The 16,577-nt window shown below is 36.0% G+C and overlaps 1 protein-coding gene across 1 annotated transcript in view; it reads right to left on the reverse strand.

The window, feature by feature from the left end:
- Positions 1-12,439: 12,439 nt before the first annotated feature.
- LOC127564905 (sodium-coupled monocarboxylate transporter 1-like) overlaps positions 12,440-16,577 on the reverse strand; it is a 49,858-nt gene continuing 45,720 nt past the window's right edge. The window contains exon 15 of the mRNA XM_052001740.1: positions 12,440-16,150. Coding sequence (XP_051857700.1) covers positions 16,028-16,150 — 123 coding nt within the window. The 3' untranslated portion in view covers positions 12,440-16,027. The remainder of the gene's footprint in view (positions 16,151-16,577) is intronic.

Genomic DNA, 16,577 nt, shown 5'->3' on the forward strand with positions numbered 1-16,577 from the left:
GGCTCTGGAGTCAGGAGAATCTGAGTTCAAATTTGACCTCAGACATTTAACTCTTAATAACTGTGTGATTCTTGGCCAGTCATTTAATCCCAATTGCCTTGCAAAAAAACAAAAACAAAAGGAAAGCAGTCTCTGTAGATATATTGTCGCTTTGTCTTTCTTTAGTTTTGATTTCCAAAATATATGCCTGGTGACAAGATAGGTACTCTAATATTGTCAGGCTGTTAAAGAAAAATTTTCGACCAATTAACCCCAATATCTTCTGCTCACGCATATTATGCCAACACTGGAATAAAGTAAGGAGGAATTCCTTAAGGTACAAATTGTTTCAGCAAGCTAGGTTTTCGAAGTTACATAAGGGAAGCTCAGGAAGAAATAACATAAAGAAATAATCATTTTTTCCACAGGGAGTAAGACAACAAGGTTATGAAGCAGCCAGAATTTCCTTTTTCTTAACTTACTGGTCATTTATAAGAGGACTATACTTTGAAAAAAATTCCTCTACATAGGCTTTGAAGGCAAAGGTATCAAAGTTTGCTCAGTTTTATTTCACCCTCTTCTTTTAACACTAATTTCTTAACCTTTCTGGAGAATGCTGGTAAATATTTAACAATTGGCTCTCTGAGAGAAAATCATGTACCTTCCACTCAGTTTTAAATTTAGTCTATTTATTATTATTATTAAAACAATCTTCATCTCAAAAGTCACAAACAACAGAAAAATAACCCAAGTCCATATTTGTAACCTTTTTCTGAGTTCCATAATGTAAATATACTGATAGAAAATTGAACAATTAATTCATGAGTCAGTCCAACTGGCTCCAGCACAATCTTGCTGGCATTTCTCTCCATCCAGATCACACATCAGATTGTATTTTCAGATCCAGTTTTCCTTCTTTCCCCCTCTGAATGTGTCTTTTTACAAATTAGCATCATTTTTTTCTACATCTCAAATCCACTGCACAATTGGCTACTGGAAGAGTGAAGATAAAACTTTCAAGTTTGTGGGCAATTTTTCTTTCTTGCCACAAAATCCATTTCCAATTTAATTTCTTACTTCAGAACTTGAAGATACAATGGTTTGTTTTCATTTCTTCCTGATGACTTTGCAAGGCAATTAAATGCTGCCTGATCACTCAGGTCAGATAAACAAACCCTTCCTATAAAATGAATAATTATCTTTTTTTAAAAAAAGCATTTTAATTGCCTCTCCCTATCCCAGAGCAACTCCTTTCCTCAAGGCCATTTAAAGCAAATCTTTTGTCCCAGTTTAGAACTTTGAGAAAAATTAAGAATGATATCTTTCTGGTAAGTTCTTAAGCAACTGATAAAGCTGAGGTGCTAGGATCTGAAAGTTACAAAACAGATTTTAGGTCTTTTTTTTCCTTTCTTTTTTGTTTCACTTTTGGAGTCATGGAGAGAAAAGCTTTTAAACTGGCTTCAGATCTGTTAAGAAATAAGTATTGTTTTACTAAAGGTATATCAACAATCTATTGTGGCCATTAAAATGCTGAAATATCTGAGAATGTACTGCATGTATAGGCATGTCAGTTTTTGACATGTAATGCATTAATTCAGTATTCAAATACCTTCCTACAGGAATCACAAATGAATACTCCCAATTTAAAAAAATATATTTGTTGTGTCCATAACTTTTTTTCTTTAGAGGTATTAAGATTTCTCTGATGATGAAAATGGAAAAGTACTCTTGATGTCATAGAACTTTATCTTCTTTTTCCTCATTGTGATCATAGCATAACAAAATGCTCCAAATTATCTTTAAACATTTTGTCCACACAAAAACTTATAATGGATGAGCAGAATAAGACAATCACTCAAACTTTTTTTAATATATCTATATATATATATCTATATATCTTATATCTATATCTATATATATATTATATATATATAAATAAAAAGCTACTATATTTTATTTACAAGATATATGCATGGGCAATTTTTTAGCATTAACCCTTGTAAAACCTTCTGTTCCAACTTTTTCCCTCCTTCCTCCCTCCCCTAGATGGCAGATAGACCAATATATGTTAAATATGTTAAAGTATATGTTAAATACAATATATGTATACATATCCATATAGTTATTTTGCTGCACAAGAAAAATTGGACTTAGAAATATGTGAAGACCGAGTAAGCACCCTGGATACCTTAGAATCAATCAAAGTCAGGATAAGCAAAAGTCCTTGGTCTTTATTCTTGATCTTTAGGGGTAGAAGTGCAGGGAATGGACACAGGATCTCCACAACCTTCCTTCTCCTCATCTACCGACAAAGTGACTCTGGCTTGTCTTACTCCACCCCCTAATCCCTCCTACAATTCTCTGTATACACCAAAAGATCAAGCCAACACAGAATAGTGGGAAGGGCCATTTTCCAAGCATATGCTAATAGAGTATTGTCTAATCAGTAATTAGCCTTAAGTGCTCAGTTGTCTAATTCCAGTGCATTAACTCAGAGTTTCAGCCCTTTAGAGAAATAAGATAAAAATAATCTGAGAAGGAAATCAAAAATGCCAGCGGACAAAAACAGAGGGAGTGGAAATGCTATGTTGAATCACTCAAACTTAAAAAATGAAAGGTGTCAGAATAATAAAATGACCTTGTTTTGCTGTAGCAATAAAATTACCAAGTGCAATGACTTGATTTAATAAAAATCATCTTTCAAAAGCTGCTGCTATTTTAATCATAAAATGTCTTAATTTAATGTATTTCTTTCTCTTTCTCTGTTACAAATGATGTTGGATTTAATGAGTATTCCAACATTCCAAAATGTACTGAATTCAAAAATCAGTGTAAACATATTGTTGTGTTTACAGATACTGTAATATGCATTTTTCTCCTGGAAAGAAAAAATTTCAAATAAATGAAGATATATCAACATAAACTCACAAGAAAAGACAAAAACAAATATTTATTACTTAACTCAATGTTATAAAAAAATCTATTGAATGTATTGTTAATTTAGTTTAATTTTTAAAAATTTTAGATTAAATAGATTAAATCTTTAAAACAAAAAAAATTGTAGCAACTATATCTAATCACATACTGTTTCAGGGAGGGAGGGATAGAATTTGGAACTGAAAATTAAAAAAAAAAAACACTAAACAATTGTTTTAATATGTAATTGAGGGAAAATATATTTTTAAAATGTAAAAAAACTTTTAGCCCATCTATTTTTTTCCTAAGAATTTGAATGTTTCATTTCCTTAGTGGGGGAGATATAATTGTCCATTTTTCATGGATGAGATATATTTTTGTATGCTATGTTCCCCATATTTCCTCAAGATACTTAGTACAGAACTAATCTATATAGTGGGACATTTGTCCAAATGATGAGGTTCTGAGTAACTAGGTGGGGTTACCTACTTTTCTCACCTCTCCCTGGGGTTTCATTATGTCTTTGCTCTCCCCTCCCCCTTGTCTTATGGTGTCTTTCTCCTTGTTATAGCTAAATTTTTTAGGCTACTAAAAATCCTCTGTGGATTTAGGCTGTCAGTAAATGGTTTTTCTCACTTCATGATGTATTCCCTTTCTCCTGGTTAATTGTGAGATCCATTGGGGCACTAGTCTTTTCCATTGTTAATTGTTAAAACCCCTTTTCTTGCTAACTCTATGCTCTCCCAAATCTATTTCATATTTACCAGTCCCAGTGTCTATTTTCCCTCTTCATTTTGTCTGTAATCTCTTCTCATAAATAAAAGTACCTTTGGGCAAACAAAAAATCCATATGAATTCATGTGTGCCTTGTACCTCATATTTGAACTAGGGATTGCTCTCTGAACCCCATTATTTGTTGCCTAACCTCATCATTTGGTGCCGAACCTCATCACTTAAAAGCGTATTGCTCCAAGAAAGTTGATTCTAGCTCCACTTTTATTACAGGGAACTTGGTATTCCTTTTTCTGGGCAAAGTGATATCACTTACATTGTTTTCCATTTCTGGGGGTTTTATTGACCTTGAGGTCAGTTCCTCTTTTTAGGCTGTTAAGTGTTTAAACATAGAACAAAACCTTGTGTACCAAGTTCAACACCAATGATGTGAAACAGGAACTTTTACAACTAATACACCCATCCCATTTATTTTTGGTGAAGAAACACCAAACTTTACTTGTAGCCAGATGGAGGGCTATAGGCAAAGACTCATGGGATTCATAGAATTCCCAGAGGAGCGAAGAGTAAGATAAGAAATATGCTCCTTATTTTCTCTTGGAGGATCTGAAGTGGTCTAGAATGATTAAAACTGGTTTGTTTCCAGATGGGGTAATGATATAGTTGTGTGAACAAGCATTTTTAAATGCCTACTATGTTCTAGATATGTTGCTAAGCATTGAATACCATGCTAAATTAAAAAAAAATAGACATGCTGGGATAATTTAAAACTTACCATATCTGAAAATCAAGGTAGTTACAAATATAGACATAAACAAAGACATGCACAAATACTCATTGTATCTGGTACACTAGACTTTCTCTTCAAACAATTAGATTTCAGGAACCTAAATGAAGAGTCTACAAAACCGAGCAGCTCTGCTCCAAAAAACAAAGCTTATTATAATGGCTCAAAAAGATCCTTCATTTCTATTGAATTGGTCAAGGAAGTCTTGGCCAAGAGAACCGGTCTTGACGCATGTCGAATTCTATTAGATGTTGACACCATTTGGTTGCTGAAAGCACAGAGACTAGAGATTGAATTTATACATGAGGAACAGCAATAAGATTGGAAAGGCAAAAAGGGGTCAAGTGGTGAACAACTTTGAATTCCAGAGATTTTACATTTGTTCCTGTCAGTATTGGGAGTCACATGTTTATTGAGTGAGAGAATGAAATAATCATATTTGTACTTTCTGAAAATCACTTTGGCAGCTGTGTAAAAATTGGATTGGACAGAGGAATTCCTTTGAGGCAGGCCAACCAATTAGGAAGCTGTTGTAAAACTCCAGGCCAAAAGTGATTAGATTTTGTACTGGAGTAGAAAAGAGAGTTTCCTTACCAACAATTCCCTGCATCAATGGATTTTTAGAACTAGTAAAAAAATCAAAATATAAAGATTTGTGCTGAATTTTATAGGGAAATACATTCTCGAGTTGGAATTTTTAGGTTTTATGGCTTCCCCTCCCTGATAAAAAAAACTTTCCCTCCCTTTCTCTTCTTTGTCTCCAAAAAGGTATTTAAGAAGTTGGGGTTCCTCCATTCATTGCTGGAGAATGGCGTCTGGCAGCTGTATGCTGGACGCTGGATTCTTTGGGTCCTCCAGCCCTGGGACCAATATGGATTCCTTGGTCCCAGTATACTTATCTCTGTCTGACTGGATAATCTGAGACGAGAGTCCTGTCCAGTCAATCTTACTCTCCCATTAATAAAATATTAAAAACTCTCTAATCTCTCTCCTGCCTCAGTTTCTCCGGCATTACAATTTGGAGGTCCTACCGAGATAATAGAAACTGAGAACTGGATTAGAGATTAGAGACCTCTCCGTCTCCACCTAGGCCTGAGGGGGGATCAGGACCTGGGTCTGTTCCTTGAGGAAAAAAAAAAAAAAAAAAAGGAAGCGGTTCTTCAGCCTCAGTCCGGCCTACAGTGGACAACGAAATCGATTCGGCATTTGATTCGGCATTCGGGAGAGTAAGTCTGTCTGGGTACCTTTTGGGGTACCATCTGGTTCTGATTCTGGTTCTGGTCTGTTCTGTTGCTAGCAACCTGTGGTCTCAGAATAAATACCGACGGGTTTAAAAATTCTGAGACGGGTATTTTCTGGGACGCTGGAAAATATCCTCTGGGTATATGTTTGCTTAATGTTGTAACTGTGTAGTCTGTGTGATATATGTTCTATGTTCTGTGTGGTTTGTCTGTTATGTTGTTGGTTGGAAAACAACGTTGCAATTGTGCATAGTAAATTGGAGCTCCATGTTTGTTTGTGTGTGTCTGTGTTCAAAGTTACAATAAGCTTGTAAGAGATAAGAATTCAGCCTCTGTGTTGCAGGCTTAGAAAATATCAAGAAGTTTGAAAAATCTTTCTCTCTCTCTCTCTGTCTCTGGCTGACTGCAGCAGCCTGTGAGAAAAAGGGAGAAAAGGGAAAGGAAGAAAAAAGGAAAAAAAAATAGATTGAAAGGGATTTGAAAGTTTGGAAAGTTATAATATATATATAGAGAGAGAAGAGCAGTGTGCTAACATTTTAAAGGAAAGAAGTTTGAATGGAATATCTAGGCATTCTCTGTGAAGGCAGAGAAAAGCACTAAATGGGCTTCCTTGGAAGTTCACAGAAGTCCCTTTGGATTCTGGAATGGGAAAAGGGAATTCAAGGTGAAACATACCTCTCTCTGGGGGGTGGAGGTCTTGGAAACACCCCCTAGTCTGTTTGCTGATTTAAGAGCTTTAAGTTTTAAGAACAATGATTAAGGAAAATTTGCTTGTGATTTTAAATTTTTTTTTAGGAAAAGCCTACTAGAGTAAAGAGCAATAAAATTCAAGCTTAGCCTGGCCTGGGCAATAAAAAGCTCTAGAGATAAGATGCTAATAGCTTTTAGAAGAAATGTGGTAGAAGAAAAAAAACTTTTAAAAACAGCTGTATTAGTTTGATTCAGTTTGTTACCTTTTGAAATATATTGAGTTATTGTTAACATAAGTTATACTTTAAATCCAGCTCTGCTGGACATGTGTGGGTTTTGTGGAGGTTTGGGTTATTCACTATAGGGTGAATCTTACAGGTTTTTGAAGGGAAAAGGAAAGAGGAATACAGGTGATTTAGGAAGGACTGATTTGTAGGGGAAATTAGAGGTTTGCATGGTTTTAGGAAGGTGAAAGACTTTTGGGAGTAGGTGAAGAGGTGGGGGAAGGAGTCACCCACTCCCACTGCCTTCTGCTACTTTACCAAAGGAGCATCTGGGAAGGAAAGTTCTTTAAGGAGATTGTTTAAGTATGTAGTCAGGGGGAAAGAGAAAGTTGGAAATGGGTGGATTTGGGAAGAAACCTGATATTGGGAAACTGATGGGTTAAATCTTGAAAAGGATCCCCATGTAGGAAACTGAGTGGGGAAGCTGAGGGAAATTTTTTTTCTAGGGGGCAGGAGTGGGGAAAGGGTGGCCATGTGGAATCCTCTCCTCCCCTCACCCCTCTAAAGTGTGTTCCTGCCGTTTTTTTCTTATCTGATTGCGGCAGTGCAGCAAAGTGTGATTTTTAAGGACATGCTTATTTTTAGGTTAAATTGATTGAATACTTGTTTTTTTTGATAGATAAAAGTTTTCTTGGTTAAGAGATATGGTCATAAATGTGATCCATACTTTGGTCTGAGTATTTCTAAAAGTTTAATTGCTATGTTAAAAAGAACCTTCTTGAATTCTTTTATGTGGAATTGGGTTTTTTGTATAAGTTTAAATTGATTGTATTGGGTCATCCTGAGGTTATTTAAAGGGCCTCTGAACATAATAGGTTTTTTTCTTTGTCCTTTTGAAAATGTTTTTGTTATGGACAATATGCAATTTGGGATATTTTTCTATGTATTGGGTATTTTAAAAGCAAACTGATTTGTATGTATAATGTCTAGATATGATAATTGTTCTAAGTTGTGAACTTACTGAGACAAAATTGCTTTCTGTTATGACTTATAAGGATATGATAAATAATTGTTTTGATTAATGACATCTGTTATTGGAGTTTTTGGGCTTAGAATTAATTAGTTAATGCTATTTGGGAGTTTTAAAGCTCCACCTGTAATGCCAGAGAAACTGAGGCAGGAGAGAGATTAGAGAGTTTTTAATATTTTATTAATGGGAGAGTAAGATTGACTGGACAGGACTCTCGTCTCAGATTATCCAGTCAGACAGAGATAAGTATACTGGGACCAAGGAATCCATATTGGTCCCAGGGCTGGAGGACCCAAAGAATCCAGCGTCCAGCATACAGCTGCCAGACGCCATTCTCCAGCAATGAATGGAGGAACCCCAACTTCTTAAATACCTTTTTGGAGACAAAGAAGAGAAAGGGAGGGAAAGTTTTTTTTTATCAGGGAGGGGAAGCCATAAAACCTAAAAATTCCAGAGACAAAGAAGTAAAGATATCATGGGTTAATCTTGGAATATTCTAAAGGAATATTGTAAATCCATAAAAGAATCAGGAGATCTACTCTTTTATCTTGCTAATTTATAACCCGAGAGCAAATAATCCTTAGTTTTACTGGGTCAGAGACAGAACAGTTAAGGAAACTGAGACAAGGGAAACTGAGTCAGGACAGTTAAAGAGAACTGTGGCATAACACACCCTGTGACAGTTACTGGGACAATTGATTGATAAGCTGTTAAAACTCAGCTGCTTATGTTATGTTATAGTTATGTTCTTGCATTTTTTCCTTTTGTAACTGATCTCTCTGATCAGAGCAATGGTCAATAGAATTGTTAATGCAATTCAATTATGTCATGCCCTGCTATTTTCAGTCTGGTTATATGTAATCATTGTATCCTAAATGCTTGGGCAACTGAGTATTTCGCCTGGTCATCTGTCTGTTACTGGATATTTGTGTTTTGTTCCTTTAAGGTTTCTACATGATAACTGGACAATTAACAGGGGTCTGTAAGACTGCAGCCGTTTGCTTGGCCTGTAAGCAAACTCGTCTCGTCACATAGGAAACTGCTGGCCAATCCATTTTGGCCTCCTCATGTTTTGCAACAGTCTGGTGAACTGAGTCTTTCTATCTGAGACTGATCCAATCTTTATGTGTTAGATTTGTGTTTTTGTTCTAGATTTTGGTCAAATTACAGATATTGGCTTGCTTCTGGAACCTGGATCAGCTTTGATCAGCTTTGATTGTCACCAGGCACACACCCACTCTGCAAGGAATGAGAGCCTCCTGTCATTTCATAGCCTGAAGCAGCAGTTTTAAAATGAGACCATGGACTGGACCCTGCATCGAGTGTACTTTGGACTGATATGAGGGACTTTGGGAATGGTTGATGACTGACTGTTAAACCTTGCCTGGATCATCTATTACTGTGTGTTTAAGACTTGGGATGGGATTTGTTAAAACTATGTAATTATTGCTGTCATGTTTGAGGGCTTTTTAGGCCTTTTTAGGAAATGCTACTGTATTAGTCTGTTATGTATAGGGATTTTGATTTGCTCTTGGGATTTATATGGGGAATGGTCATTTGATAATTCCTTTCCATGAGAAAAAAAGGGGAGGTAGAGATAGAACATTGGGGAAACTGGTGTATTTTTTTCAAAATACCTGAAAGAATGGGAACCCCTAGTTTCCTATTCACTTTGCCTTAGGCATCTCTGCCCCACCCCCTATCTCACTAGTTCAGATTGAATTTGGATGCTTTAGTTTTAGACTCCCTTATTTTGTTAAAATTTCCCTGGCAGACTCAGTTTTGAGATTATTTTTTTTAGAAAAGTTTTAGAAATCAGACACCTGTCCTGACACTGGCAGTCTCTCCGATCTGTTTTTCCATTCCTGTAACCCCAGTTCATTAAGTATTTCAGCATTTCAAAGGACCTTGAAGTTTGGCTTGAGGCACCTAAAAAGTTTGGAGTTTGCCTGCCTTGATGGTCTAACTGCATAATCTGCTCAGAAATCTGTATTCTAATAGCAGTCCTGTTTCTCTGGGTGGGGACGGGTGGAGCTACTACAAGCCTCATCCTTCCCCCATGGAGAGGGCTGCCTCTCTGACTGGGCCTTGGACCCTGCTGCTTTGTAAGCAGAGACTGAGTTAAGTGCATAAATGACCACAGACCTAACTGTCCATCTCAAACTGGATTCTCTGGCTGAGATGGTGCTCCAGAACTGGAGAGGGCCTGACATGCTTGCAACAAGGGAGCCTTTGTACAGCTGTTAACTCTGGGGTTATCAGGGAGAGATTTGCTCTTGCCATATGAGTCCTTACATTTTTTCTAGTTTTATTTTTGGCTCATTTGCTTTACATAAGGTGGGTCAAAGAACTCCTGGGTATCTAGAGGAAGGTGCTAAGATTCAAAGGTTTGAATATTTAGGAGAAAGAGTGTGGAATGTTATGCCACAGTTCTCTTTAACTGTCCTGACTCAGTTTCCCTTGTCTCAGTTTCCTTAACTGTTCTGTTTCTGACCCAGTAAAACGAAGGATTATTCGCTCTCAGGTTATAAATTAGCAAGATAAAAGAGTAGATCTCCTGATTCTTTTATGGATTTACAGTATTCCTTTAGAATATTCCAAGATTAACCCATGATATCTTTACTTCTTTGTCTCTGGAATTTTTAGGTTTTATGGCTTCCCCTCCCTGATAAAAAAACCTTCCCTCCCTTTCTCTTCTTTGTCTCCAAAAAGGTATTTAAGAAGTTGGGGTTCCTCCATTCATTGCTGGAGAATGGCGTCTGGCAGCTGTATGCTGGATGCTGGATTCTTTGGGTCCTCCAGCCCTGGGACCAATATGGATTCCTTGGTCCCAGTATACTTATCTCTGTCTGACTGGATAATCTGAGACGAGAGTCCTGTCCAGTCAATCTTACTCTCCCATTAATAAAATATTAAAAACTCTCTAATCTCTCTCCTGCCTCAGTTTCTCCGGCATTACAGAAGAAGCTTCAAGGAATACAATCTATAGAGAGGAATGGAACATGGGAACCCAACTGAAGAAACCACCCAGCAGAGATACTGAGGGAAGTAATGTAAGAACTACCGAAGTAAGAGGAAAAGGACAGATGGCCTCCAGTACCTCAAACACAAATTGCCTTTGGGATTATGTTCCCTGTGAGCATTCCTTATCACCCTCATCCTCATTCTCAGTCTTCCCATGAACACTGTACATTTGTGGGACAGTGTGTCCCTGGCTTATGAGGGGGATAGTTTGTAGCTACTATTCTTAGTATAACAGCTTAGTAATTGCTACTTCTTTGAGCTAATTGCTTTTGTAGGCTGACTGTTAAGAAGTAGCCTAACAGTGGAGGCTAATGGGCTACAATTTTGGGAGCACAAATGTACACTTTTTAAAAAATTATTTTATTTTTTTACAAGGCAATTGGGGTTAAGTGATTTGCCCCAGGTCCTAGCTGTGTGACCTTCCTAGCTGTGTGACCCTGGGCAAAGTCACTTAACCCCAATTGCCTTAGCAAAAAAAAAAAAAAAAAAAGTTACTTCCCCAGAGTCACACAGCTAGTAAGTATTGTGTTGAAGCTGGATTTGAACTCAGGTCCTCTTGATTTCAGCTTTTATCCACGGTGCCATCTAATTGTCTCCACAAATATACACTTGATGTACCTAAAGTACACCTGAACCTAGGAGTAGCAGTCATTCTCTGGAGACCAAATCTGACAAATTTGAGTATGTTTTAAGAGTAATCCCAGAATGACTATTACACTTAGTTCTAGGAGCTAGAACATGCTTCTCTCTTATCAATAGAGTTGGGCAATGGAGAGGAACTGTGAGTATAAGAGTATAAATGTTAAATATACAGCCACCATATTAATCTATTTTGCATAACAATTTGGGGGGGGGGGAGAATAAAGTTCTAGTTTTTGAGAAAGGCAGTTATTGGGAAGTTTTAATTAAATTAAAATTTAAAAATTAAATTAAAAATTAAAATATTGTTATATTTTAAAAAACAGAAAAGAACATAACTAAGTCACTTTAGAAATCACAGCTAGTATAGATGATCTAATGCCAGAGAAACTGAGGCAGGAGAGAGATTAGAGAGTTTTAATATTTTATTAATGGGAGAGTAAGATCGACTGGACAGAACTCTCGTCTCAGATTATCCAGTCAGACAGAGATAAAGATATACTGGGACCAAGGAATTCATGTTGGTCCCAGGGCTGGAGGAGTCCAGCATACAACTGCCAGCCGCCATACTCCAGCAATGAATGGAAGAACCCCAACTTCTTAAATACCTTTTTGGAGACAAAGAAGAGGAAGGGAGGGAAAGTTTCTATCAGGAGGGGAAAGCCATAAAACTCTTAAAAAATCCCAAGACAGGATGTCTGAATACAAAGAAGTAAAGATATCGTGGGTTATCTTGGAATATTCTAAAGGGATATTGTAAATCCTTGAGGATACAAAACAGTCAGGAATATACTCTCTTATTTACCTTGCTAATTTATAACCTGAGGGTGAATAATCCTTAGTTTTCAGAGGGGGATTTACAACTAAAGAGATTGAGATAGAACAGTTAAGGAAACTGAGACAAGGGAAACTCGTACAGGGAAACTGAGTCAGGACAGTTAAAGAGAACTGTGGCATAACAATGAAAGACTTTTAATAATCTGCAGACTGTTATGGAATGTCAATTAGTAGTCTCAAATGAAAAGGATTTCTTTTTTTACACGTCCATACAAAATACTTATACTATTTGAAAAAAAAATTTTTTTGATACAGGAAGTAAGATATCCCTCTGTAAAAAGTATGAAATAAAATAAATGAAATTCAATTCAAAATTCTCCACTCCCCAAAAAATACACAATTGTAGAAGATCTCTGGAAAAGTTTAATCAAGGAAAATGAGTAAGCAAAAATAATGCAATAATTTTTATTATAACACAAAAGACCCACATATTTTTTCACAACTTAGCATATTTAAAGTCACCTAGTCAATAACTTAGAAGCAAATGCTGATGCCTGTAATAGAATATCACAATATTAACAGTTCTTATACAATAGAAATGCTCTGGGTCATCATATCACAAATGCAACTCACATTCATCTTGAGAGGTAGACAAGTATGATTTGCATTAGTAGTTAAGTGACATCACCAAAGTCATACAGAATATAGCTGACATTTATATATACTACTTAGTGGTTTACATCATTTTGTCTACTTGTGAAGGAGATTTTGAGACACAGGTGTGCCTAGAAGGCTACAGACAGCCTGTTAACTGTATTACCAATGGTTCTTCTCTTCCCCTTTCCCACAGTCTTCTGAAAATCTCTTTGACTACATGCCCAGTTTTCAGATGAGGAAACTGTGGTTCATACAGGCTAAGCAAGTATTTACAAGTGGGATTCAAACCTGTTTTCTATTATTCATAACCCACTTGGACTTTTTCCATGGTTTCTGGCCTACAGCTAGTAGCATAAATATTTATGTGGGCTTTGGAGGCAGGAAGACCTGAATTAAAATCCTGCCTCTGACTGATTACTTTCAGTTTCCTCATTTGTGGAAATCTTTCTCTAGGAAGTTGAAGAATCAAATGAATAGAGAATCAAATGAGTTAATATATGTAAAATGCTTTCCAAACTCTGAATAACTAAATGCTAGCTATCTCCATTTAAGCTTTTAAATCTTGTTTAGGTTGCTCTCAGCTAAATAAAGCCTTTTGTGTTTTCAAAATAAGTCTAGAACAGTCTAACTTTTAGATAAATGACTAACATTTGCCTATTGATTATGATGGGTAGCACCTTTTAAGGCCATCACTTCAGCTTTGTCCAAAATACACCAAAATTAAAAAGGAAGGGGAATTCCCCAGGATTATATCACCCACATTACTTTTCTTAGTATCTGCCTTTATCTCAAAGCCACTTTCAAGAGTATAACATCATCCACTGATCCTCCCAATGTGACTGGATTGACTGGAAATGTCAGGATAACTCTTGGTAAGATAAGAATTATACCTTCTCATATCTCAGTCACTTTAAAGCTCAATTCAAATAAGAAGGTTAATAAATAAGATGGTTGATTTTCATTCCCGAGACAATATTTAAATACCTGATATGAATATTCATTTAACATACAGAATATGGCTGACATTTATATGACTACTTAACTATTTTTGAAATAAATATTAATTGATTTCAGTCAAACTAGATACAAAAATAAAAACATCAACAGCCTGCTCATTTGTAAAATTATAAGAAAAATTAATTACATTTCCCCTTTATACATAATAGTAGCTCACATTTCTCCAGAACTCTTAAGATTTTTCAAAGAAAGCCTTCCCCTCTCAACAGCTCTGTGAGGTAGGTAATGTTATACTATTTTCCCCATTTTATAATGAGGAAACTAAGGGAGCTCTCAATAAGTGACCCTCCCAGGTCTGAATCAGATTTTTGAACCATGACTCCTGATCTCAAAACTACCACTTTGTCTAAAACATTAACATGTCTTTTAAAAGTATCAATACTAGAATTCCACCAGTGCTTGAAGCATATGCATATTAAATAATTTAGTTAGATGCTACATAGATGTATGTGTTTACATTCTGGGTCTAATAGAAAGTAATTCTTTGAGAGTAGAAGCTGTTCTACATTTATTCTTTGTGCCAAGTTCATAGCAGGCACTTGATAAATCCTTATTGAATGAATATATGAATATTTATATTCTTTGTTGAAAATAACCCTCTTTCTATTTTTAAAAACATTTTGTGCTGGAATATTTCAACATAGTCTTACAATATACTATTACTCAAATAGTAGAGAAACTGTTTTCTTATTATAAAACTTTAAAAAGGCATATACATATTTCTTCTTTTTGTTTTTTAACTGTTTCTGAAACTTCTTTGGTATGAGACCTCCCAGAGATATAATTCCCTTTAGGAATGTAGGTTGAGACTTACTCTACAATTCACAGGCTTAATTAAGGAGTTTCTTAAGGCACTAAGAACTTCAGATACTTTATGACCCAGGGACCACAAAATCTGAATTTGTCATAAAGGTAAGGCTTGAACTCAGACCTCCCTTAGTCCTAGACTAGCATTCACTAAACCAGATATATCTCATTCAGGGACAGGGCAGCAGGAGGGAGCTAAGAACAAAACTGCCCAGTACTGCCAATTCATTTAAAAGTGTAATTAGAAATGTTTAACAAAAATAAATAAAAATACAATATAATACAGATAATGTTAATTGGTGGTTTTCCTGGTTAACATGAGACTCTGTTTTCATTTGATACCACTGTGACACAGCCAAGCTGTTTTTAGTATTTAGTCAACAGTAATTTTTAAAAAACCCAAAACTTGGCAATTTACATATTCCTCAAATTGTATATGTTGTAAAAATGGGATGGGGCTTGGGGGGAGGGGGAGGTGGAGAAGTTTACAACTAAATCCTGATAGATCCAGATAGTTAGACTGAAAAGAAGGTAAAAGAAGTTAATAAATCAACTTTCAGCTTTTTGTATCTAAAGAGCTGAAGGACATCATTGAAGAAAAATTCCAATGTCTTTACACAGTGATTAAATTATTAAACTGAATGAATAATTAGGCAAGAAAAAAAAAATTCTAGTCATTGAAACATTATCTTGATTTTAGTGTCTTTAGATTATATTTTCAAAGATTTTGTTGTGGATAAAATGTAATGATTTGATTTTTGGGATCCACTATGGATTACAGAAGTGATGGAAGGATCTGATTGTTAGGTAACCTACTATGGATTACAGGTGTAATGGAATGATCTGATTTCTAGGTGATCCACTATGGATTGCAAACGTGATGGAATAATCCAATTGCTAGGTGATCCACTATGGATTATAGATCTGATTTCTAGGTGATCCACTATGGATTACAGATGTAATGGAATGATCTGATTTCTAGGTGATCCACTTTGGATTACAGACATTTTCTTGAGATGTCAAATCAAGAATAGAAGGTGCTGCATATGGTTTTGTTGGTTTGTTTTTCATGGCAGATTGTGGGAAAGAGAGGTTATCAGCACCAGGACCAAGGAAAGCAAAGGGTATTCCATCCAACAGGAAGAACAAAGACCAAAAGAATAAATATTAGGATGAGACATCATCAGAACCCAGAAATGCAGCCAAGTTAGAAGTCAAAATGAATCAGAAAAAAAAAAAAAAAAAAGGAAGATCAACAAAAAGCATGCAGGAAGAATAATGGGTATTAGTCACGTGATTTCATAGGCAGGAGGAATTCTCAAATGAGGAAACATCCTCTCTCAAAGAAAGTAATCACCTAGAGAGTTACCTGAAGCACTAAGAGTTTCAGCAGAGTGTATAAAAATATCAGAGATATTCTAAAACAAAATCTTAATACAATTCAATGATCTTAGAAAAAATATAAAAAGCAGCAAGGTATTCAAGTTCATCCAGTATAAAAGCTGCCTCAAAAACGTGCCTCATTGGTCTTCCCCCAGCCTTCTGTTAAGTTCATTTCACTGTGGCTGAAAGTAGGGTTATAAGTGCCGCCATCTTCCATCGCATAAGGTTGATGATTTAAAATTGACTTCTAGGAAAAAAAAAAAAGTTAACTAGTTTCATCAATACTTTGAAGATGGGTAGCTTTATCAGCCAAGGTTCTCCCTCCACTAGTAGGAATCATACCCCAGTCTGTCGTACTAGATGTCTTCAAGAGTTGTAGCTGACAAACTTTTCCTTCTATTAGCCAACCTTTTGGTGATGAACCTTTCAGTTGCTCAGCTCAAAGCCTTTCCAACTAGGGAAGCGTCTGCTTGGGTTCCACTACTACAATGTTCAAGAACCCAGAAATGATTCCCTGTTATTATGAAGCAAGAGACTTGGATTTTAATGAAGGAATGAGGGTAGGATGGACCATGTAAACACACAATTGCAAAATTACAAATTATTGATAGTTTAATCAAAAAATTCCTAAGTAACACATTGGATTGGCGTTGGAATATCTGAGTTCAAATCTA

The sequence above is a fragment of the Antechinus flavipes genome, chromosome 5, assembly GCF_016432865.1.
Source record: "Antechinus flavipes isolate AdamAnt ecotype Samford, QLD, Australia chromosome 5, AdamAnt_v2, whole genome shotgun sequence".
Lineage (NCBI taxonomy): Eukaryota > Metazoa > Chordata > Mammalia > Dasyuromorphia > Dasyuridae > Antechinus > Antechinus flavipes.